This window comes from Sus scrofa, chromosome 7 (genome assembly GCF_000003025.6).
Source record: "Sus scrofa isolate TJ Tabasco breed Duroc chromosome 7, Sscrofa11.1, whole genome shotgun sequence".
In the NCBI taxonomy this organism is placed as follows: Eukaryota; Metazoa; Chordata; class Mammalia; order Artiodactyla; family Suidae; genus Sus; species Sus scrofa.
This window is the reverse complement of record NC_010449.5, coordinates 88,632,493-88,658,624: the sequence shown is the minus strand read 5'-3', so window position 1 is coordinate 88,658,624 and position 26,132 is coordinate 88,632,493. Positions and strand designations below refer to the sequence as shown.

The 26,132-nt window shown below is 40.9% G+C and overlaps 1 protein-coding gene and 1 pseudogene across 3 annotated transcripts in view; one reads left to right on the top strand and one right to left on the bottom strand.

Annotated features, from left to right (window-relative positions):
* Positions 4,736 to 26,132, bottom strand: part of PPP1R36 (protein phosphatase 1 regulatory subunit 36) — a 39,288-nt gene continuing 17,891 nt past the window's right edge. For 2 of the 3 annotated variants that reach the window (XM_001926455.5, XM_021099929.1), the window contains 5 exons: positions 22,267 to 22,401; positions 8,053 to 8,095; positions 7,553 to 7,731; positions 7,275 to 7,466; positions 6,418 to 6,768 (listed from right to left, as the gene is read on the bottom strand). In XM_001926455.5, coding sequence (XP_001926490.2) covers positions 6,600 to 6,768; positions 7,275 to 7,466; positions 7,553 to 7,731; positions 8,053 to 8,095; positions 22,267 to 22,401 — 718 coding nt within the window. In that variant the 3' untranslated portion in view covers positions 6,418 to 6,599. Of the gene's footprint in view, positions 6,769 to 7,274; positions 7,467 to 7,552; positions 7,732 to 8,052; positions 8,096 to 22,266; positions 22,402 to 26,132 lie in introns of all 3 variants that reach the window. The other variant, XM_021099928.1, reaches the window with a different exon arrangement.
* LOC102158260 lies at positions 11,343 to 13,512 on the top strand (annotated as a pseudogene).

The following is a 26,132-nucleotide window of genomic DNA, read 5'->3' as shown; positions in this document are numbered from 1 at the left end:
AGCAATGCCAGATCCCTAACCCATTGAGCGAGGCCAGGGGTCAAACCCACAACCTTGTGGTTCCTAGTAGGATTCGTTTTCTCTGTGCCACGACAGGAACTCCAAGTTTCTCTGATTATTAACATCTTAGTAAGGTACATTTGCCACAATTAAGGAACTAATATTGATACATTATTATTAACTATAATTCATGCTTTATTAGGATTTCCTTAGTTTCTACATATTAACCTTTTTCTGTTTCAGAATCCTATCCAGAATGCTGTAAGCTTTTGTGGTCATGTGGCAATTTCTCAGACTTCCCTTATTTTGTTTTTAATTAAGATACACATACCATTAAACTCACTTTTTTTTTTTGTCTTTTGTCTTTTTAGGGCTGCACCCACAGCATATGGGGGTTCCCCAGCTAAGGGTCCAATCGGAACTACAGCTGCCAGCCTACACCAAAGCCACAGCAATGCCAGATCTGAGTCATGTATGTGACCTACACCACAGCTCACGGCATCACTGGATCCTTAACCCACTGAGAGAGGCCAGGGATCGAACCCACAACCTCATGGTTCCTAGTCAGATTTGTTTCTGCTGCACCACAACGAGAACTCTGAACTCACTTTTTAAAAGTATACAATTCAGTGATAGTCTATTGACAAAGTTGTATAACCATTAGAACATCTAATTCCAGGACATTCTCATCACCCCAAAAAGAAATCCTGTACTTGTTAGCAGTTACTCCCCATTCTCTCTTCCCCTTAATGTCTGACAACCACTAATCTACCTTGTCATTATGGAATTCCTTATTCTAGACATATATCATTAGAATCATAGAACATAGGGCCTTTTGCCTCTGGCTTCTTTCACTTAGCATGATGTTTTCAAGCTCCATTCACCTTGTAGCATGAAGCAGTACGCCATTCCTTTTTATGGCTGTATAACATTCCATTGCATGGATATACCACATTTTTGTTTATCCACTCAACAATGTTGGTCATTTAGTTTGTTCCACTTTTTCGGCTATTATGAATGATGCTTCTTGGAACATTTGTATACAAGTTTTTGTATTAAACATATGTTTTAAATTCTCTTGGGTATATATTTAAGAGTGGAATTGCTAGGTCATATGGTAACTCTATGCTTAACTTTTTGAGGCACTGACAAACAGTTTTCCGAAGCAGCTGCCTCATTTTAATTCCCATCAGGAATGCTGGGAGGTTCTGATTTCTCCACATCCTCATCAACATTAGTTTTTTTCTTTTTGCTGACACCCATCCTAGCAGGTATGAAGTGGGATTTCCATGTCAGTTTGTTTTCCATTTCCCTAACGACTAATGATGTTGAATGTTTTTCCATGTGTTTATTAGCCATTTGTATATCTTCTTTAGAGTAATGTCTATCTAGCCATTTTTAAATTGGATTATTTTTTACTGTGAAATTGTCAAGAGCTCATTATGTATTCTGAATACTAAGCCTTTAAATAGTAGTAATACTAATCCTATCACGTAAGGATTTATAAATATTTCCTCCTTTTCTGTGGATCATATTTTCCTTTTTTCTTTATCACAGCATGTTGATATATAAATCACATGCCATACAATTCCATTTTTTAAGTATATTTACAGAGTAAGGTCATCACCTTCATTTTCTTTCCCTCTCTCTCTCTCCTTTTTTTTTTTTTTTTTTTTTTGCCTTACCCACAGCATACAGAAGTTCCCAGGCTAGGGATCAAATCTGAACCGCAGCTGCTACCTAGGCCACAGCTGCAGCAATGCCAGATCCTTAACCCCCTGTGTTTCAGCAGGAACTCTATATCCTTATTTTCTTGATTGTCTTCTTTGAAGCACAAAAGTTAATTTTGATGAAGTCCAATTACCAAAATTTCCTTTGGTTGCTTGTATTTTTGGTATCGTTCATATTTAAGAAACTATGACCTAGCCCAAGATCATGAACATTACTCCTCCATTTTAAGAGTTTTCTAGTTTTCATCCTTACATTTAGGTTTATGGCCCATTTGAATTAAATTGTGTACATGGTATAAGGCAGAGATTCAACTTCATTCTTTTGTGTGGGAATAGCCAGTTGTCCCAGCACCATTTGTTGAAAAGACTATTCTTTCCCCACTGAGTTGTCCTGGCACCCTTTTCAAAAATCAATTAGCCGTAAACGCACAGGTTTGTTTCTGGACTCTCAGTTCTATTCCATTGATCTAAATATCTATTATTTTGCCAATACCAAACAGCCTTGATTTATGTAGCTTTATAGTAAGTTTGAAATAAGAATGAGTTAGCCCTCCAACTTTCTTTTTTCTTTCCAAGTTTGTTTTGGCTATCTGGCTACTACATTTTCATATGAATTGTAAGAAAATTAAAGTAAGAAACTTCAAACTATCTTCTAAAGTGGCTGTATCATTTTGATTCCCACCAGCAATGAATAACAGTTCTTATTCTGAACCCTCACCTGCATTTTGTACTGTTTAGCCTTTCTAATGAGTGTCCAGTCGTATCTCACAGCTTTTTAAACTTCCATTCCCTAATGACAAATAAGGTAGAGCAACTCTTCACATGCTTACTTGCCGCATGTATATTTTCTTTGATAAGGTGTCTGTTCGTATCTTTTGCCCATTTTTTCATTGGACTCTTTGTTTTCTTGTTGTTGCATTTGAAGTGTTCTTCGTAGATTTTTACATACAGGTCCTCCATCAGATATGTGTTTTGCAAATATTTTCTCCCAGCCTGTTTCTTAGCTTTTCATTATCTAACTTGCTGAATATTTTGAATTACAAAACCCCCTTGGTAAGCTTTAACAATGCACCTGCTTAAAAACTATTAAAGGGTACCCATTCATGGCTGCTGCTTTGTGAATTTCAAAAAGGGACTGGCAAGATCCAGAACCAGTTAAAGATATGTATTTGGATACCAGCCCCCATCCACCTCCTTCAACGGTGCCTTTGCACAATGCAAAAACTGCACCATCACATTGCAACAACCCACATGGATTGCATCCTTAATACACTGGTAGAAACTGCCATGATGGGGCTCTTACCTATTCTCCAGCCACATCTCATCATTCTACCCTTCCTCTCTACAACTTCAAAAGCCTCATCTCAGCAACTTGAAAGAGCTCTACTTCCGGCCTCAAGACTTTCATGTTTCCTTTGCCAGAGCGGCAGGCTGTATTTTAAGAGGGCCCCCAATGATCCTTACCTCCTGGTGTTCATGGCCTTGGTGGTCCCCGCCCCTTGTGAGTGGGCTGGATCTTGTGACTTGCTTCTAGTGAAAGAGAAGAGCATAAGTGATGGACTATCACTTCCAACAGCAGGTTGTAAGTGACTAACTTCTGCCTTGCTTGCACTCTCTTGCTCTCTTACTTGTTCACTCTAATGAAGCCAACTGCTTGCCGTAAGCTACTGCTGGAAAGGTTCACATGGCAACGAACTGAGAAAGGCCTTGTGCCAATAGCTTATGAAGAGCTGAAGCCTCCATCCAACAGCCTGCGAGGAACTCAATCCTGCCGACACCACTTGAGTCATACTGGAAACAGATCCACCCCAGTTGGGCCACTAGATGATCTCAGCCCTGGTTGACACCTTGACTGAAACCTTCTGAGAGACTGTGAGTCAGAGGATTCAGCTAAACTATGCCCAAATGCCTGACCCACAAAAACTGTAAGATAATAATAATACTGTTTTAAGCCACCATGTTTTGGGGGTGATTTGCTACACAGCAATAGATAACACAGTCAGGAACATTCTTCTCCTTGATTCTATCCCTCTAACTCCTAGGTGTCATCAAGTCTCCGATTTAAATGGCACTTCCTCAGGGGTGACTTCCTTTTTCCCAGAAATCCCCCCACATCAGCAAGTCCCTGGCTATACACATGCATACCATTCTCTTCTCGTTTGCAGCATTCCTCACCATTGCCATGAGTTCATTTTCTGAGCATTCATTTCCTGTATGTCTTCCCCAAGTCTGTCAGTTTCAGGTCAGAGCTGGCTATGTTTCTTCCATATGGAATATCCAGTACCAAACATGGTGCCTAGCACATAGTCAGGGTATAGTAATTGTAAAACAAAATAAAGAATAAAGAATTAAAGGATTTAATAAATGAAGTACACCGACCCTCACAGGTCAGAAAGGAGGCAGGAAAAAAAAAGTCCAGTGCCCTAGCAAAGATAGTTATGGAAGTCTCACCATTCCTAGGGCTTTGTTTGTTTGTTTGTTTTTGATACTAAAAAAAAAAAACAAAAAAAACAAAACCAAACAAAACCATGTTAACATGTTCTAGGTAAAAATTTATGACAGAGCACATTATAACCAAATTCTCTATGCAAATAAAAAGTTCAACAAGGGTTAGTTCATCTCTTGTCTTAAAATCTTTGAACACCTAGCTCCTACCAAGACATTTCACACATAGAGGGTGTAAATAATTATTTGTAGAATCAACAATAGAATGAGTAGAGGTTTTATCTAGCAGTGTTTTAAGTGATAAGAACAGAACATCATACAATATAAACTCAGTTTTTAAATATATGTTAACACAACTGTTCTTCTTAAAGGCAATTAATGTATTGAGTTATTCATGAATCACATTCTTTGAATAAGCATTTCAAATTTTTTATTGTAGTAGATTTACAATGTGTTAGTTTCTCGTGTATAGCAAAGTGATTCATTTATATATGTGTGTGTATATATACATATAACTATATACAGTTTTCATATTTGTTTCCATATATATATAGTTTTTCATATTTGTTTCCATTATTATTTGTTTATTACAAGATAGTCAATGTAGTTCCCTGTGCTCTACAGTTAAATAAAAAAGGGTTAGTTCATAGTCCAGGGGTCTGATTTTAAAACAAGAACAACACTGCAGTTTTAATAGGTGTAACAGGAATTGATCTGGATAATAAAGAATCAAAGACAAGACAGGGCCATGCTGCACAGAAGCTGCCCCACATGATCCATAGGGAATCCTCTGCTCTTGATATTAAATCTGGGAAAAAGCATCTAGTTTTTTCTGTGAAATAAACTTTCAGCTAAATGCTAAAAAGAGGATTTCCAAAGTTTGAAGATAAACCTGTGGCCACAGAACAGTAAATTCAGGCCAGTTGTTTCAGTTGGTGAAACTCCTATAGGAAAACACTCCTATAGGAGGTGTTGGGTTTTGTTGTTTGTTTGTTTTTGCAGTACCCAAGGCATGCAGAAATTCCCAGGCCAGGGATCAAATCCAAGCCACAGCAGTGACAATGCCACATGCCATATCCTTAACCACTAGGCCACCAGGGAACTCCTGAACTTTTTCAATGATAATATTATATAATCAGCAGCCAGTGAAGTGGTTTCATCAGGTCCTAATCTTCACTGCCCCCCAAATAACATATAACTCACTCCCTGGCAGGGTGTGCCGGGTGCGGCTGAACTTGCAGCCTGCTCTTCCGCTCCCCTTTGCACGCCTGTGCCCTTGCCTTCCTCAGTCACAGGGTATGCCCTGTCATCTTTGTGCCTTTGCACATGGTCCTCCTCTGACTGTAGGTCCTTTAGTGCCACCAGTCCTGCAAAGGCCAGATTCAAATCTGAACACTCCTGATCTGTCCTCAGAGGGCACTTGGGACGACCTCTTTAATGGCCTCTACCATGTTCAAAGTTGTATTGTTGGCAGTCATGTGGTTTTTGTTGCTGTTTTTTGGGTTTTTGTTTGGTTGGGTGTTTTTTGCTTTTTAGGGCCACACCTGCGGCATACGGAAGTTCCTAGGCTAGGTGTCCAATCGGAGCTGCAGCTGCCAGCCTACACCACAGCCAGAGCAATGCAGGATCTGAGCCATGTCTGTGACCTACACCACAGCTCACAGCAACGCCAGATCCTTAACTCACTGAGTGAGGCCAGGGATTGAACCCGTGTCCTCATGATTACCAGTTGGGTTTGTCACCAGTGGGCCACAATGGGAACTCCCCAGTCATGTGTTTTACCTCTCTTCTCTCCTACGCAGACTAGAGGATGTGGGCTCCATCTTGATAATCTATTTTCCTTATATAACCCAGCACAAGACTTTGGATAGACCAGGGGCTTGAAATGTATTTGCTGTTAAGTGAATAGATGAAAAAAATAAATGACATATATATGCAAAAAAGGCTTTGAAATGAATCATACGTACTTTATATCCCAATGCTGATAATAATATAGCCATGGAAAGAGATGTTAAAAATATTTTAATTTGCCTTTTTATGAAAATTTGTCTTCAAATGTACCAAAGACAGTCTCTCATAAAACTAAAGGAACTTAGAAATGAATAAACAGAATGTTTCTTCACTAGTCAACTTAGATCACTAGCTAGATGTCCTAATACATTACTCTAAAGGGTCACATAAAAGCCAAGGAAGTAAGTAAATAACAAAGAAAACTATTAAATATAGGAAAATGAGCCATTCAAAAGCTTTCTGGAATTCTTTAATCGTCTGTTGCTGAACTTGTGACAAAATAACTTGAACAATTTTTAAAGTTTAATAATAAACACTAGTCCTATACAAAGTGATTAAGTCAAAGTAGTTTACTTCAAATACAGGAGCTTAATTATAGAAATGGAATGTACCAGATTATTTAGGGGATGTGGTTTAAGAAGACAGTTTTCTCATGACTAAATCCAGTGTATCCTGAATCCGCACGTTCTTTCTTTCTAACAGGGAAGAAGGTCTCCCAGCCGACTTCATGTTTTCTTCTGGATTGAGGGGGATCAGTGTATGGGGGTTGAACTGACACCGAGGCTCCCCCAAGATGCCAACTCTGTAAAAAGAATTATTGGGACATTTGAAGGTTTGCTGAGGCCAAAACTAAGGTGTACGGTTGTGCTTGTGCAGGTGTGTACAAAGCTAAGACACACACACACACATACACCGGTTTTGTTTCATTTTGTTTTTTTAAGCTTTCCCAGTTTCCATGAACCACCACTGTGGTCTTAAATATGAGTCCAAAAACTTCACCCACATTTCCCAAAGATGATTCTTCTAACGGGAAAACCTCACTCTTAGAAAGTCTGCTGCTCACATTACCAGATGAGAACTACTGGAAGTCTAGCACAACTTTCCAATTTTTTCTAGTCTAGACAGGTATACCAAGAGCTGATCTGGAAAGGAAACAAGAGGAGAGGAGTAGGGGGTGGGGAGGAAGACAGCACTTCCACCTTTGTTCAACTTTCTGGCAGAGATGCAGTGTCTGAGCCCCTGGCCCTCCCGGGCCCCACCTAGGAAGGGACACCTGGTCTCTGCTTTCTCTCTCCTGGGGCCACTTACACTGGCATGTACATAGAGTCCAGGTTTTCCTTGTGCTCTTGCGTCTTAGCTGGGAATTTGATGCCTACGTGACGGTACTTTTTCTCAGAGACATTCTGAGCTTTCTCTCTGAGAGAGGGCAGCAGAGTGGACACAACTGGAGAGCGCATGTTGATGGCTTTTTTAATCGCTGGGCGTCTTGCCATCATTCTCCTGGGAGGAGGGGAGGGTGACAATTAGGTGACATCATCCTGTTTTCTAGAAATGTCCTTGAGCTTAGGAAAGTCAAAAGGTCACACCTGAACTGTACAAAAGTCATGCGTTTCTTCTCCCCTCCGGATGCTTCATCCTCACGTTTCCTTCGAGGAATGTTGAACATGCTGGAACGAAAGAGCCTCCCTATTTCTTCCTCGATCTCTGTGAAGTGCTGACGTCGGAAGACAATCCAGGCTACGTACGTACAGAAGGTATAAAAGGACTGCGACAGAAAACAGATGAGGATCACAACCCACAGCTATGCTATGAAAAACTCCCACCTGTCCCCATAACACCACTAAGGAGATGCTGATGCAGGTGACCTGAGGTCTCAACATACCTGAAAGGCTGCAGAAAATGATACGTGTACTCACCTTTGCAGGAGGAAAAACAGACTGAAAATTTAAGAAGAGACACACAGCTAACGAGCATCCCTTTCAGAAAGGATATGTACTAAATATAAGTGCCTGACAAATGGCTATGGGTTATTTTATACTTCACAGTTCGTGTCAAAGAGCAGCATCCCCAGGTGTAGGTGACTCACCTCAAAGAATTTCCAGTCTTTCTGTGTATCTGATATTTTCTCCCTGAAATATAACAAATCACAACCATGGGTTGAAGGGGAAGCTCAATATCTCAGTGATCTAGGTAACCCCTTATCTTTAAAGGCCCCTTTGCAGATCGTTACCTGTGGTCCCATGACTAATCACATAAATGCTATCAAAAGGCATTGATAATGAGTGTCAATGTCTTTTTCTTCAACCTCTTGGGTTACCCAGATCAAAACCCCTAGTGTTTGGTCAAAAGTTAATCAATTTAAATTCAGGATAAACAAGCCAGCCGGGGAGTTCCCGTCGTGGCGCCTCAGAAATGAAGCTGACTAGGAACCATGAGGTTTTGGGTTTGATCCCTGGCCTTGCTCAGTGGGTTAAGGATCTGGCGTTGCCATGAGCTGTGGTGTAAGTCGAAGATGTGGCTTTGATCTGGCATCGTTGTGGCTGTGGCGTAGCTGGCGGGTGTAGCTCCGATTAGACCCCTAGGCTGGGAACCTCCATGTGCCGTGGGTGTGGCCCTAAAAAGCAAAAAAAGCAAGAAAAAAAAAAAAAAAGCCAGCGGGGAAATATATTCTTCCAAATGTTTCTAGTGATGTGTTAGGGAGGCAAGGAGAGTGGAAAGGTGGTAAGGAAGTAAGGTATTAGTAAGTATAGAAATAAAGAACTCCAGGCTAAGCTAAAAATGAAGAAAAGAGGAAAAAAATCTTAAACAATGTTGACGGCTACTGAGTGCCAAAAAATGAGAAATAAAACAGACAAAGGTCTATCTATGCCATGTAATCAATTGGCTGGGAAGAAAAATGTGCTCTTCCTTCTGGTTGAGGTATGTAGACCGAACCTTGTCTCTTAAAGGGAAGCAAAATACCTAGGAGGCCTTGCAACAAAAATTCGTGTTAAAGATACAGGTATGGACACTTACTAAACTTGGCCTCCCTCTGCCTTCAGAGCACAGGCCATTCTGATTGATTCCCAGCCTTGGCAAAGCAGGCATGGCAGGGGGAGGACTTGAGAGCTGACCAAGGGCACTGTGCACCTGTAGTCACTTGACCAGATATGGGAGCCAAGGCCTGACCCAGGACACTCTGAGAAGTAGACCACAGGTCTGCTTCTGCTTCTGCTTGGGCTTCCTTGGAGCAACTAATGCCTAGGATTGGCCCTGGTAGCAGGATCCCCTGAAACATTCTGAACTCCCATGATCTAGGGATGGTGACCCAGACTTCTTAGGACCTCCAGCCTTCTCACGGGGACTGCATGGGCCCAACCTAGCCCTCCATGTGTGGGAACCTTTGAAGAGGTGGTTCACTTTTACTGGGGTTGGTCTCTCCCCTCCTACAGATGCTTCATTTCCTCTCATGCAAGTCTTCAACAAAGAATTAAGGCAACAGTAATTACAGGGAACACTAATTGGACTCTGCGCCAAATACTGTGCTAAGCCCTTTACATTTACATTTGTCCTTGTAACCAAATGCCAGGAAAATAAGCTTTTTCTTTAATACGTTTTGCAAGTAGGCGTTCCTGTTGTGGCTCAGTGGTAATGAACCCAAATAGTACCCATAAGGACGCAGGTTCGATCTCTGGCCTTGCTCAGTGGGTTAAAGGATCTGGCACTGCCTTTAGCTGTGGTGTAGGGGTCACAGATGCAGCCTGGATCTCCGTTGCTGTGGCTGTGGTGTAGGCTGGCGGCTGCAGCTCTGATTGGACCCCTAGCCTGGGAACTTCCATATGCACGGGTGCAGCCCTAAAAAGACAAAACAAAAAAAAAACCCCAAAAAAGTTTTTCAAGTAAAAATACGAAACAACAGTGCCTAGCAGAAACTTTTCAGGAGAAGCCTTGGCGTCCTTCTGTGCCATCTGAAGTCTCCACCTGACAGGAGTGCTTCTGTGGTGTTCTCGCCCTCCCATGGCCTCTGCCAGCTGAAACCAGAGACCATGCACACCTGTCAAGCTGAAGCGGAGACCAACCAAACTCTGGTTTTGGAACACTGAGTCAGCGTGCGTCCCAGGAGAAGGATTAGAGCGGCGCTTATGATTGCACAACCCAAATCAGCACCATCTTAGCAAGGTTCTGAAATGAGAGAGATTGTCCAGGAAACACACACTTTCTCTCCTTTCCTTTCATTCTTTTTCTTCTTCTTCTTTTTTTGGGGGAGGGGGCACACCTGAGTTATGCGGAAGTTCCCAGGCCAGGAATCGAACCCACACCGCAGCAGCAACCCAAGCTGCTACAGTGACAATGTTGGATCTTTTAACTCACTGTGCCACAAGGGAACGCCTCGTCTTTTTTTAAACAGTAGGAAAGAAGACACCATGAACCTCCTCCCCTTTCCTTCAAAGTGCCATAAAACTGGGACTTCTTTCTCTCTTAAAGCCCAGAGCAAACCAGTGTAGCCACACTGTAGAAATTAAGTTCAGGGACATTCCCACTGCAGATCAGCGGTAACAAGCCTGACTAGTATCCATGAGGATTTAGGATCAATCCCTGCCTTGCTCAGTGGGTTAAGGATCTGGCATTGCCGTGAGCTGTGGTGTAGGTCGCAGGATTGGCTTGGAGCCCATGTTGCTGTGGCTGTGGTGTAGGCTGTCAGCTGCAGGTCCAATTCGACCTGGGAACTTTCATATGCCATGGGTGAGGCCCTAAAAAGCAAAAAAAAGGAAAAAGAAATGAAGTTCATAATGCAGTGGTTTCTTCCAAATATTCCGATTTAGGTCTGCACATAAAACCGAAATGAGTTCAGGAAACGGAGGCAGAGAATGACTATATTTGGAAACCTCACAGTTTAAATCTACAAATTCATCTCTTTCTGATAGATTCTGAGGGTTTTTTTAAAAAAACAACTGTTTACATTTTTAATTTTATACATATAAAATAACTATATTTTATAATTTTACATCGAATACATAATAATTATAAATTGGCTATAAATTTAGAAATTGTACTAAGTATAAATAATTTAAGCCACCTGAATCCTCTACAAATTAAAACAGGGTTGAGAAAAGCACAATCCAATAGAAATATAATGCAAGCCACGAATGTAATTTAAAAATTTCCAGGAATCCAGGCAATTCCCATGGTGTCTCAGAGGTAATGAACCCAACTAGTACCCATGAGGATACAGGTTCGATCTCTGGCCCTGCTCAGTGGGTTAAGGATCCGGCGTTGCTGTGAGCTGTGGTGTAGGTCGCAATAGAAAAACACTGTTTCCTCTTGCCACATGCTGCATTAGGTGAAATCAGGTTTATGGTCAAGATCTGCTTTGTGAAAAGGAGAAATTTCAACGGAATGTGTTTGGGGGAGGGGAAGAGGCCTTGGTGCACGCGGCTGGAAGTGAGGGCCGGGAATAAGGGCTTAAAGATGATTTAAACACCTGAGCTTCAAAGAGACCCCTTTCTCCCCATCCTCATCCACTGCCAGCCACTTAGGTCACCCATCAGATGACAGCTGCTCTGAGAACAGAGGCTCCAACCCCACCTCTATTCTAGGAGAGGTAGGCTTGGAGCCAGAATTGGCCATAACCAAAGAATCCATCCAATTCTGTGGCTTGTGGCTTGTGCCATGAGGAGGTTTTCTTATTGATCCTGGAAAACACAGAGAGCTTTTACTAAACATGTGCATAAAATTCTGCCAAAGCTTTTGTAATATCAGGATTTCAGAGATGCATTTAGAATAGAAAGGCATGTCCTCCTTCTTCTCAAGAAGCGTGAAAGCACTAAATTAACAGCCCCCAAATTGCTGGTTCTACTGAAATCTTTAACTCCAGAGATAAAGAGCATAAGGTGTTCTAGTCCAATATTAAGTAAGCATCTATTAGGAAGAAAAGTCATGAAGTGCACATGAAAATGCTCTGATGAGAATATTAGCTTATTTGCATTGGGAAGAAATGAAATAATGATATGTTAAAAACAGTTAATCATACTGGCAAAAACATTGTCCTTATCTTCTCCTAGGTGAAAACAACAGAAGAAGAATATCAATTTCATTCAAGGACACAATCAACACCCGTGGCCAATGAACAACTTACTGCTTAAAAACATGCTGAGATCTGTTTTCCTCAAAATCCTCTGTTCAGTTGTTTGACTTGGATAAAATTTGCTACGTGAAAGGCGTGGGTGGTGAGCTCTAAATGGATTCTTCTCCAAACTGCTACCCAACAGGAAAAAGAAAAGCAGATGACATTGCCTACAATGGCAAAGAGACTCCCATCTTCCAGCAAAGAGCTACTACTACACTGAGGCCATTGCTTACCTGCAAGTAGGAGTTCCCTTAACAGTTTGCGTAAGCAGAGGAAGGGGCGGGAGGAGGCAGGCTGTGGCTGTGCCTCGAAGTTCCCCGCCCCACGCTGAGCCCCCTGCAGCATTCAAAGCCCCCACAAAGGTTGAGCCAAGCACAGAAACACAGCAGTGGGAGTAGCAACGCCAACACTGCCAACAGGTCTGCACACAACAAGCTGGAAAAGAATCGACAAGCTCATTTTTGCCTGCGTTTAGAAGGCTTAAAAATTCTGATTCCACTAAGAACAGATCGCACCAGGCCCACAGCACTTGGTTTGCTCAACAAAGCCAAAGCACACATCGAGCAACTTGAAGAAGTTGAGAGGAAGAGCCAACAACCAGCTAGAGAACTTGGAATGAGGACAGAGATTTTTAAAGCAACCACTGGAACAGCTGCAGGGTCCTCAGGAGATGGAACAAATACAAATGGACAGCATTGGATCAACTATTTCTTCAGATCATTCAGATTCAGCGCAAGAGGAGATTGAAGTGGATGTTGAAAGCACAGAGTTCTCCTATGGAGAAGTGGACAATATCAGTACCACCATCATCAGTGACACTGATGACAACAGCAGCCTGCAGAGTAGTGGAAGTGACAAGGGTTACTCCGGTGCCAGGGTCAAAGTTTCGTTCACTTCCTAGAACCCAGCATGACATAACAGTGCGGGGCAAAATAGTCACTGGACCAATTCAATCCAATCTCTTAAATTGGGCCCATGATGCAGTCTCCTCTTTAAACAAAACTATACCTTAACAAAAGGGTCAAAAGACCTCTATTTAAGCAAATACTTAGCCAAAAGTGGGGCAGAGCCTCCCCAGCAGAACAAAGATTCATAATATTCATATTTGAAAACCACAATTTCTAATGGTAGCAAAAAACTTGTGTGAAATTTTCTTGATTTGATTTAGTTGATTTGAAAGAGGACCTTGGTGACTCCAACCTCTTTTTCTTTTCGGGTTTGCTCATGCTACATTGATTAAGTAGACAGATTTAGGGATGGGATTATGAACCCTTCCTGAGATTTCTTGTCCAAAAAAACAAATATCAAACCTATAGTAATGACAAGACAAGATAATCAGGCATTAATCTTGGATAGCTAAAGAGGGATTAAAACTCAGCCTGGGACAGCTTATCATGAAGCCTGCAGATGATCAATTCTTAAAAAAAACAAACAAACAAAAAAAAAAAAAAACAGTGAACAAGCTACCTAAAGACCCCTCAGGCACACAGCTGCCTCTAATCCCATCCAGAGACTAAGCCCCACCCACCAGAGGGATTAGAATCAGCCCCACCTACCAGTGGGCAGGCATCAGCCCCTCCCATCAGGAAGCCTACAGCAAGCCCCCCATACTGACTTCAGCCACAAGGGGGGCAGACACCAGAAGTAAGAGAGGCTACAACTCTAGTATCTGTAAAAAGGTCACCACACCAAAAACCTATAAAAATGAAAAGACAGAGAACTATAACTCAGATGAGGGAGAAAGGAAAAACCCCAGAAAATCAGCTAAGTGAGGAGGAGATTCTTAGCCTCCAGGAAAAAGACTTTAGACTGTTGATGCTGAAGATGATGCAAGACATTGGAAATAAACTGGAGGCAAAGATGGATAACTTACAGGAAACACTGACCAAAGAGATACAAGATATAAAACTTAAACAAGAAGAGATGCAAAATACAGTAACAAATAAAAAATTCACTAGAAGCAGCTAACAGCAGAATACAGGAGGCAGAAGAACGAATAAGCGAGGTGGAGGACAGATTAGTGGAAATTATGGATGCAGAACAGAAAAGAGAAAAAAGATTGAAAACAAATGAAGATAGTCTCAGAGAACTCTGGGACAACTTTAAATGCACCAACATCTGTATTATAGGGGTGCCAGAGGGAGAAAGAGAGAAGGGGACAGAAAAAATATTCCAAGAGATAACAGCCAAAAACTTCCCTAACATGGGAAAGGAACCACTCACTCAAATCCACAAAGCACAATGAGTACCATTAAAATAAACCCAAGGAGGAATACACCAAGACACATATTAATCAAACTTACCAAAATTAAAGACAAAGAGAAAATCTTGAAAGCAGCTAGGGAAAAGAAACAAGTAACATACAAGGGAACCCCAATAAGGTTATCAGCAGATTTTTCAACAGAAACTCTGCAGGCCAGAAGGGAGTGGCATGATATACTTAACATGATGAGAGGAAAAAACCTCCAACCAAGATTACTTTACCCAGCAAGGCTCTCATTCAGATTTGAAGGAGAAAGCAAAACCTTCACAGATAAGCAAAAGTTGAGAGAATTCAGCAACACTAAACCAGCTTTACAACAAATACTAAAGGAACTTCTCTAGGAAAAGAAAAGACAGCAACAGGAAACAAAAATTCCACAAATGACAAGGCTCACAGTAAAGGTATATATACAGTAAAGATACAAAATCATCCATGCACAATTATACCACCAAAATCAGAAATCATGAGAAGAGGTGGGTACAAATGCAGGACACTGGAGATGAACTTGTAATTAAGAGAACAACAACTTAAAACAATCTCATATACATATAGACTCATATCAAAACTTCAGAATAACTGCAAACCAATAATCTACAATAGATACACAAATAAGGAATCTCTGGAGAAGAAATATATCTCATAGTAAATAAGTGCAAAATCCACCATGAAGGGGGTCATTTGACAGCCTTCTTGGAATGCTGAAGTCTTCTTACATCTGATTCTGATCTCCTCTCCATCAAAGAATTTATGGTAATTATAATTAAATAATGCAACTGTACAATTAAATAATACAGTTCTACAATTGTATTATTAATAACCATTTCTCTCCATGCTACAATGTAAGGTCTATAATGTCTTGTTTATCACATCACCTAGAATGGTGTAATGCCTATATTGAAGAATCAATAAGATGTAACAAATTGTGAGGACATAAAAAACAAAACAAAACAAAACCAAAAAACCCTCATTTCATGCTCTGCAAAAGGAGAGACTCCCATGAAGCCTTTAAAAAGGGATCATCATGCAGCTCAACTTTCTGTTGGATTCCATGCTAGGCAAGCTAACCTTATTCTGCATTGTTAGCACTAGGGGCACCCAACCACCAGCTCAACAAGTCAGCCTCCCTTAGACCCTTGGGCAGCATGGGGCAGTCCATGTGCATGACTGCCTCTACCACAGAGGGCCTGAGTTTGGATTGAGGGGCCAGAAGGAAAAAGCACCACATGCCTCTGTGTGTCTGAGTGAGCCACAAGATTTGTGTACGAAGATAAGCAGGCCAAGGTCTGAGCCACGGCAGCATTTTTATTTCAGATTTTGATAGCTGTTTGTATGCATTGCAAACCAAAACGACATCTTTTTAAAGCTTGTCCATAAAAAAAAAAAAAAAAAACACAGATGGCTTTTATAGTGAAAAACACATGTGAAAAAAATCACCTATTTTGATGCGGCACTTGATAATGACAAAACAGCTCACTCTTTAGAGTGCACAAAATGAATGAGGTCTGGGATAAGCAGAAAAAAGGTCAATGCTGTTTTTGTTTTCTTTTAGAATCATTACCTTTTACCATCTTTTAACCATCTATAATAGGCACACTATCATAGGTAACATAGTTAAATTTGGCACTTGTCTAATTTTATGTAAAGATTTGTTTCCATTTTCCTATAGGCAGTCTCTCTTCTTCCTCCCAATCCCACTGTGCAGGTACTATTGGTGCTCCTGTCAATATTTTCAGAAAAAAAAATTTTTTTTTTGTCTTTTTAGGGCCGCACCCACGGCATGTGGAGCTTCCCAGGCTAGGGCTTGAATCAGAGCTGTAACCTCTGGCCTATACCACAGCCACAGCAATGCCAGATCTGAGCCGCATCTGCAAACTGCAGCACAGCTCACTGCAGTGATGGATCCTTAACCCACTGAGCAAGGCCAGGGATTGAAGCTGTGTCCTCATAGTTGCTAGTCAGATTTGTTTCCACTGAGCCACGACGGGAACTCCTCAGAAAGGTTATTTTAAGTGAAATTTCAAGGGTGCACTTGGATGTCATGTGTTTGTTCCCTTTGTATTTCAAACTCCAGGTTCTCCCCTGACTCCAGGAAGCCTTGGAAACCTTACCCTGGCTCTTTAGACTTTGTCTACTTTAAATAGTTTAACTACCCTTAATTACTTAGAAAAAAAGCTTTAGGATTTTCATAACTTACTACTGGTTTTAATGGGTTGTTAATTTCAGTCTTGTTTTATTTTGTTTAGACAGGGCTGGGTAGGGAAAAAGAAAATAAAGATAACCATATACAGCAGTTAAAAAAAAAAGTTTGTGTAAAAGTTACATTGTAATAAAAACATGCTGTTAAAAGTATAATAATTTAAGTGGAGGTTCTATATCTAGGAAACTAAAAGATATGATAAAATTTCTAACCATGATATATTTATAGTTTGTTTTTTATTCCCAAATATGTTTGCAGTACCTATGTCCTTTAAAAGATTAAACAGGAATTCCCGTGGTGGCACAGTGGTTAACGAATCCGACTAGGAACCATGAGGTTGTGGGTTCGATCCCTGGCCTTGCTCAGTGGGTTAAGGATCCAGCGTTGCCATGAGCTGTGGTGTAGGTTGCAGACGTGGTTCGGATCCCGTGTTGCTGTGGCTCTGGCATAGGCCAGTGGCTACAGCTCCGATTAGACCCCTAGCCTGGGAACCTCTCTCTATATGCCGCAGGGGCGGCCCTAGAAAAGGCAAAAAGACAAATAAATAAATAAATAAATAAAAATAAATAAAAGATTAACATAAAATATGGGCAATAAAATTATGGGGTTTTTTTAGGGCCATATCCACAGCATATGGAGGTTCCTAGGCTAGGGGTTGAATCAGAGCTGTAACTGCTGGCTTACACCACAGCCACAGCAACGCCAGATCCAAGCCCAATCTGGGACCTACACCACAGCTCAGGGAAATGCCGGATCCTTAACCCACTGAGAGAGGCCAGGGATTGAACCTGGGTCCTCATGGATGCTAGTCAGATTTGTTTCCACTGAGCCACAAGAACTCTTAGTGCAGGTGTTTTTTTTTAACCTTGTTATGGACTGAATGTGTCTTCCCTCCCCACCCCCACAACCCTAATTCATATATTGAAGCCCTTAAACCTCCCAACATGTTACTGGAAGATGGAGCCTTTGGGAAATAATTGAGTTTGTATGAGATCATGGTGAAGAGAGGATAATGGACTTAGAGACCTTTTCAGAAGAGGAAGAGACTCAAGGTCTCTCTCTCCACCATGGAGGACACAGTAAGAAAGCAGCTGTCTGCAAGCCTGGAAGAGGAACTTCACGAGAACCTGACAACCCCGGCATCCGGATTTCGGACTTCCAGCTCTCACAACTATGAGAAAATGAATTTCTGTTGTTTAAGCCATCCAGTCTGTGGTAATTTGTTATGGGAGCCTGAGCTGAGTAATGCAAAACTGAAAATCTAGCTTTCTCAGTTGAAGTGACACTTTTAAAGACAGAAGAAATTAGAGTTAATGGTAAGTTTAGAAAAGGTGATTTTACGAGTGATTGCACAGGAAACTTCCTAAAGCTATTATTTTATTACAATGCCTTTCTTGAAAGTTTTGTCAGAAAAAAGAGAAAATGCCACTTCTTCCTAAGTGATGGGGTCTATAGCTAGCTGAATCTCTACTGACAGCTCAAGGTACCTAGAAAGGCCTCCTGTATTTGGACCACAGGAATATTTTGGGTTTTTTGTTTTGTTTTTTTTTTTTGGCTGTGCCCACAGCATACAAAAGTTCCCAGGCCAGGGTTCAACCTGAGCCACAGGAGTGACCTGAGCCACAGCAGCGACTATGTCAGATCCTTAACCCACTAGGCCACCAGGGAACTCCAAGAATTATTCCATTCTTAAAAAGCATATGGTAGATCTATGTGCACTAATCTTCAAAAATATCCAAGATTTGTGAGTGAAAAAAGTACATTTCAGAATGACAATAAAGCATTATCCCATGTATGTTAACAACAACAATAAGGAAGTACATATGTGTAATTGGATAGAAAGCTAGAAGGACATACCTCAAACCAGAAGTAACAGTACTTCCTTCTGGGGAGAGAATGACATTGGAGGAGGGAGAAGGGAGTAGGAGACTTTCATTTTTAACTCTGTATATGAACTAACTATAAACTATACACATACTATTTAGGTTTCCTACCCTCTATGTTGCATAATTAAAAACAAAGAAATAAATCAAAACTTCACACTGGTATAAAAAAAACTAAATATGTGAGTGATAATCTAATTTAGGACCATCCAAATTTCTTTAAAGATCACTATAAAAGTGGCCCCTGGTTGCCTAGTGGGTTAAGGATAAGGTTACTACTATGACATGGGTTCAATTCCTGGTCTGGGAACTTCTGTATGCAAAAAAAAAAAAAAAAATTACTATGTAAAACCCCTTTAATGGACAAAATAAAGAACCATATGAATAAAGAGAGAATATATCTTACAGATCTATGAGGGGATTCAATATAGCAAAGATGACACTATTTCCTAAGTTAAAGTATAGGTTTTTATATAATAGGCAAAAGGTAAAAGGTTCTTGGTAGATATCTTCTAGTACTTGATTAACAGTGAAATTTATTTTGGAGTTCCCATCATGGCATAGTGGAAACAAATTCGACTAGGAACCATGAGGTTGCGGGTTCGATCCCTGGCCTCGCTCAGTGGGTTAAGGATCTGGCATTGCCATGAGCTATGGTGTAGGGCTCAGATCCTGCATTGCTATGGCTGTGGTGTAGGCTGGTGGCTACACCTCTGATTAGACCCCTAGCCTGGGAACCTCCATATGCCGCAGGTACAGCCCCCCCCCCAAAAAAAGTGAAATTTATTTCAAATAGGCAAAATTGCCAAATACAATGTTTCCGGAGGTAAGAGGAATAAGTACTTGTTTTCAGCTATATTGCCTCCTTTCCAGCATGGCTCACTGCCTACACTCCCTGAGGTACCCCTCCGTGCTTCTCCTGACTTGGGTGCCACTCTCTGTCTATCCCTCTCTTGCACCTGTCCCCTTCGCTGGTTTCCTTACCTGATGACTCCTCCAAAAGACTGTACACTCCTTGAGGGGAGAGACAATTTTCCTTGTACCCTGGCACTTAGCACCATGACTACCACAGAGCAATAATGTTTTTAATAAAGCAAAGCAAAATAGAAACTATAGTTCTATGTTTAAAACAGAAAAACCAATTAACAGGGAGTTCCTGTTGTGGTTCAGTGGGTTACAAACCCGACTAGTATCCATGAGGATGCAGGTTTGATCTCTGGCCTTGATCAGTGGGTAAGTTTCTGGCATTGCCGTGAGCTACAGTGTAGGTCGCAGATGCGGCTCAGATCCTGCATTGCTGCAGCTGTGGCATAGGCCGGCAGCTGCACTCTGATTCAACCCCTAGCCTGGTAACTTCTACATGCCATAGGTCCAGCTCTAAAAAGAAAAAAAGAAAAAAAAAAATCAACGAAATTCAATAGGGATTCCCTAAAATGGGTTAAAATATTAGAAAAATTCAACAGCTAATAACAAGAAATGTTTACTAAACATAGGGAAAAAAAATCACTAATAAATATTACTGGAAAATTGGATATTAGTAAAGAAATAAGCATCTTACATTCATAGCTCACTTGAGCTGATATCTTGTAACAAATTTCAAATGGACCAAAGACCTTTTTAAAAAAAAATCCTATTTTTAAACACTAAGAAAGAAAGGTAAGGAGTTCCCGTCGTGGCGCAGTGGTTAACGAATCTGACTAGGAACCATGAGGTTGCGGGTTCGGTCCCTGCCCTTGCTCAGTGGGTTGATGATCCGGCGTTGCCGTGAGCTGTGGTGTAGGTTGCAGACGTGGCTTGGATCCCGCGTTGCTGTGGCTCTGGCGTAGGCCGGTGGCTACAGCTCCGATTCAACCCCTAGCCTGGGAACCTCCATATGCCGCGGGAGCTGCCCAAGAAATAGCAACAACAACAACAACAACAACAGACGAAAGACAAAAAAAAAAAAAAAAGAAAGAAAGGTAAGGTGTTTAAGCCCAGGAATAAACAGAATGAACTCAGGAATGCAGGAACTTGTATGACTAATGAATGGCATCAAAACAAGATGGAAAAGTTCAAATAAGTAAAAATTTTAAACATTTTCATAATGTGTAAAAAAGAAATGTCAAAACAAAAGCAACAATCTAGAAAAACAATTGACCAATCCTTGCTATATAAAACAAATTATTACAAATTCCCAGTTTCCACTTGATGAATGGTTAAAATGAGGAAAAGGCAATCAATTATTTTACACAGAAAAAAAGCACAAACTCATAGTCATGAAAGATATTCAAAGTTAAATAAAATATCGTTAAGATTTTTATACACCTTTAAGCTATCAAAAATATTAAACTAATCTATATACTTATTGCTGATAGTGATACAGAATGTTTTTCACCTTTTTAAAGAACAATCTGGCAACATGTAACAGGAGCTATAAAACTGGGGGTATTACATTCTGGGTAATAAGCCATAAGTAAACAGCCCAAATGAACAAAGTTATTTATATAAAGATATTCAATGCAAAAACTTATAAAGCACATCAACTATAATTTAAAAAAAAAAGAAAGAAAAAGCATTATAAAGCAGAACAATGGAAACCACACAAATATACACAAGAGGGATAGTTAAGCAAACTGGTATATTATACAACAGAATAATTATAGTTGCTATTCTAAGTTGTAGATGAGATTATATAAGCAGAAAAATAGAAGAAAGTACATAGAAAAATGTGGAACACAAAAAGTATATATAATATAAATTATTTGCATTTTGAAAATGTGGGGGAATGTGGAGAGAGAGAAGTCACGTGTTGTGTTCTTTTCCAATAAAGTTTTAAAGAAAATAAAGAGGTCTGGGCATGACCATGGCATAGATCTTGAGCCTGCTGTGAAACTACTACTCAGAGAAAAGAGATTTGGGGCAAATGATTGGAGCTTCCTCTCCTGTGATCTCATCCCGTGATGAGATGCTTAAAATTTTAATTCCAGTAGATGTAAAACTATTATGCTAAGGTAAAAATTATCTTCCCACTGGAGGAGTTCCCGTCATGGCACAGCGGAAATGAATCCGACTAGGAATCATGAGGGTTCGATCCCTGGCTTCGCTCACTAGGTTAAGGATCCAGCGTTGCCCTGAGCTGTGGTGTAGGTCACAGACTCGGCTCGGATCTGGGCTCGGATCTGGCCTTGCAATGACTGTGGTGTAGGCTGGCGACTACAGCTCCAATTAGACCCCTAGCCTGGGAACCTCCATATGCCACGGATGAGGCCCTAAAAGGACAAAAGACAAAAAAAATATTTTTTTTTAAATTATCTTTCCACAAACAAAGTTATCTTATAACCCCCACCTCACTCACTTCTACCTACAACTGTTGCTGCAAAACAAGCAGCAAAAGGACGGAAGACACACCCAATACCCCCTTCAGCACTGGCCCATCACTCGGCCTCTGGCCCCAGGCGGCCACACAGCCACTGTCTGGCAGCAGGGAGCCTTGCTGGTGGAAAGCAGGATTCCACGGAGCTGACACAACCTGAGAGAAATTTAAACGCAAGGATTGGAGGGTTGCTAAAATATCAGCCGCACCTGGAACTAACATAGAATACTGTAAATCAACGATACTTCAATAGAAAAAAGAAAAAAATATATATCAGCCGAGATTCTATACTCCTTTGGCTCTTACAAACAAGACATTACAGGGGTTCAGGCCAGAGTCTCAGTGGAGCCCAGTGATTCTCTACCACAAAAAAGGAAATTCTCTCAAGGACACCGACAGCCAAAGTTAAGGGGCATAAAGATGTGGATACGCAAACAAGTGAAGATCTAAAAACAAGTGAGAATCTAATGAAATTAGATTCTGAGGAGAGGAGGCTTACTTTCCACAGCACATGTGATGCTTATCAGGCATTCCCAAGCCCAGGATGAGGACACAGTACTTCTGCGCCAAGTATTTCTGTGCTTCTTCTAACTTACTGATAACAAGTTCCATCTCTTTTTTCTCTACAAGGCCCCTGAAAAGAAAAAACAATAATTGTGATTAATCCTGGCAAATGTCCCTATTGATTAGTGAAAAGTCAGAAGTATAAACTATTTTGAAAGAAACAAAAATGAGTCCACACATTTCATTCACTTATCTTTTCATTTATTTCATTTGAGCTGTGGCAGAGGATGGCCCTCTGAGGCCTTGGATATTTATCACTGCAACCAGCCTCTGAATTTTATGGTGAATTTCCACTTTTTTAAAATAGTCTCTTTAATATATTGTGCTATGTATTCTTAATTTTATACCCAGGCAGTCCTAATTTATATAGAACAGCACACGAATACCCTACACTACTTTCTAAGGCAGTTAGCAGTCCACTTTCCTGCTGTTTTGCTAAAACAGCCATGAAGACTCTTTCCCACCTTAGCTTGCCCGGGGTTCCTGATGTTACAAAGCTTGGGGCTCAATGTTTGAACTACTCAGTTTGCCCACCCTCAGTTCTGTGTTTGCTAAGGAGGCATTCGCGGACTTCTACTCAGGGAACTTTGGCATCAGTTACAATCACCTTGGCTCCCAGAGAAAACACAGCCCCAGTTCCAACTGAATCACAAATGAACCTTTTAAAAGACAGCCTGTTTATAGCCTACAGCATGCCCGAAGCCTAATTTTAGAAGTTTTTGCAGTACAATAGAGTAGGAAACAATACTGCTAACAATGCATCCCAATAATTGCTATTGCAACCTGAAGTGTCATTAGCTTTGTCCCTGCCTTTTTATTTTCAGAAAGATGTGAGCCGAATGAAATGCATTCTCAACAACAGGGACCACACACTGCCCCTTCTGATGTTAACCACGAGACCGACCACAAGAGGATAAGCTATGGTGGAAGGGGGTGGGTTTGAGGATAGAGACCTTTCAGCCCCCCTATTTCCTTCAGCAGTACCACCCTCGTCCTTCACGCCTGCTTTGCCAAAGCTGCCCAGTAGTTAGTCTCTTCTTCGGCTGTTGAAAACAAAGCAAACCAAACAAGAGCAATGAAGAAATGTTTTGAAACATCTGAGCCAACGGTTCTCAAGTTTTATTTTATGTAAGAATTGCCTGGGGTATTTGCTAAAAGTGCAGATTCCCAATGCCACCCCCTCTTTAAGACTTGAATTCAGTAGATCTGGGTAGAGCCCAGATTTACACAAACCCGGGTATAATCCTCTGGAAAAAAATTTGATAATAATTTCAAGTACCATACAATTGGTCATAAATGTTGATCCAATAATCTCTCTTGGAAATTTAATCTTTTTAAAAAATCATCCCAAGTTAGGGGAGAAATCTTATGCATGAAGATATTCAGTGCAATTATTATTTATCTGTTTGTCTATCAGAAAAACTGGAAACTCCCAAAATATATAAAATAGAGGCATAACAGGTGTCATGATATCAGGGACTGGTACCATGAGTATGATAGCCAGGCACTGTTTAAGGACTTGACATTAATCTAACATATGAGCCCCCGTGAGATTTAAGCCAGGCACCAAAGTTTGTACCCTTAACCACTACACTATACCACCTCATAATAGGTTAATAAGTCATTAACATACAGTGGCTTGATGGAAAGTTATGCCATTATTAAAAATACAATTATGAAGGCTGAAATAACTTGAAAATATTTATGTATAATTATTTTCTTTTCATTTTAGAATTTCTTTTTATTACTATTTTTTTTGGCCTCATCTGTGGCATATGAAAGTTCCCGGGCCAGGGATCAAACTTGTGCCACACTAGCAACTCAAGCTACTGCAGTGACAATAGCAGATCTTTAACACACCAAGCCACCAGGGAACTCCTCTGGTGTGATGTCTAAAACTGCAAACAAAACTGTACCTGTTAACAGAAGCTGTAAGTCCTAATTACAAATGGATATACTCAGGGGACAAAGAGCAGAGTTGACTGGTAGCGGGGGTGGGCACATCGCACGGTGGTTTAGGCACAGGCTCTGCAGTTATAGAGACCTGAGTTCTAGCCTCAGCTCCACCACTAACTAGGCATGTAATCTCCAGCCAGCTATTTATAAACCTCTCTGAGCCTTATAGCTTCTTCGTCTGTAAAATGGGGATAAGGCTTCTTCTTCTGGAATTAGGGCTTTTAGTCATTGGAAACCATCAAAGGGTATCTTTGCTATCCTTCTATATTTTTTCCTCTCCCCGATCACAAGTTGTAGGCTTTCTTTCCTCCCAAGTGCCAGCTACTTCTCATCTAATCTGGATGATAACTGTAAAGTGAGTGCTGCTATTATCCCCATGTTATAGCTCACTAGTTTGACTGAAATTAATTTGTTTTCTTAAAGCTATTTATGTCCAGTAATTTCAATGTAATTTATATTTGTTTCTTTTTCTTTCTCTTTTTTTTTTTTTTGGCTGCCCTGTGCGGCATATGGAGTTCCCAGGCCAGGGTCAGATTTGAGCCGCAGTTGCGAGCTGCACTACTGCGGCAACAGTGGATTCTCCAACCCACAGTGCTGGGCTGGGGATTGAACCCGCATCCCAGCACTCCAGAGACATGGTGCCACAGCAGGAACTCCTTGTTTCTATTATAATAAACCAGCTGACTATTGGAAGCCTGAAAATGAAAAGTTACACTTTTTTTCTTAGAATAACACCACAGAATCATTAAATTAAGGCTTAGATTTTTCTTTGCTATTCTGTTACTGATTCCTTCTAAGAAAATCTACCATATACCACTGTGTTCTAATAAGTTTTGGTATATTTTGGAGTTCCCGTTATGGCTCAGTGGTTAACAAATCCAACTAGGAACCACGAGGTTGCAGGTTCAATCCCTGGCCTCACTCAGTGGGTTAAGGATCTGGCGTTGCTGTGAGCTGTGGTATAGGTCACAGACATGGCTCAGATCCTACATTGCTCTGGCTGTGGTGTTGGCTGGCAGCTACAGCTCCAATTGGACCCCTAGCCTGGGAACCTCCATGTGCCAAGGGTGTGGCCCTAGAAAAGACAAAAAAAGACCAAAAAAATAAATAAATAAGTTTTGGTACATTTAAAAAATAACCAAGAAGCCTTTCTTCTCTGTTATCTACTCCTATAAATTAAGAAACGAAACAATGTCTCTGCTTGATTAGCAAGAACTCACGGAATTAGAAAACACCATGCAAAATATAAGCTAATGTGCTACTAAAGCCTGTTAAGTTTCTTCTTGGGAAACGGTAAGACTCCTCACGCCTTTGGAGCCCACAGCCGGCTTGAGACCATTTGCTTGCTACCATGGAAACATTTCAAGTTCTCTGGCTGCTCTGCTGGATGCTGCATGTTATAATGGCTTTATTGGAGCAGCAGTGTGAATTATTTACTTGGTTCTTTACGAAACTGCTATCCAAATACATTTATCTACCCATAAAATGTTTTTCAAACTGCTTGATTAGGCAAGGATTCTGCATTTTGAAAACATTCTACAGATATAAACTGATGACTCCACCCAGCCTTCCGAACAGCTAAATTGTTGGGTTGGTTCCACATGTACTGGGGAGGGCAGCCCAGGCACTGGGAAAGCTCCATGGCTTGCAAAGGTCACCAAGCCTGAGAGGCATTGTTCTGCTCTGAACTCTGAGTTCTCAGATTCTTGCCCTGTACAGCTCTGAGCCACCTCCACCTAAAGTGATTAAATTCTTCATACGTAGCTTTTGTTTTCTTCAGCCATATGGACTATCAGTTTGGTCATATCTGTTAATTTTTTAAATTCTTAGGTTTTTTTTTTTTTT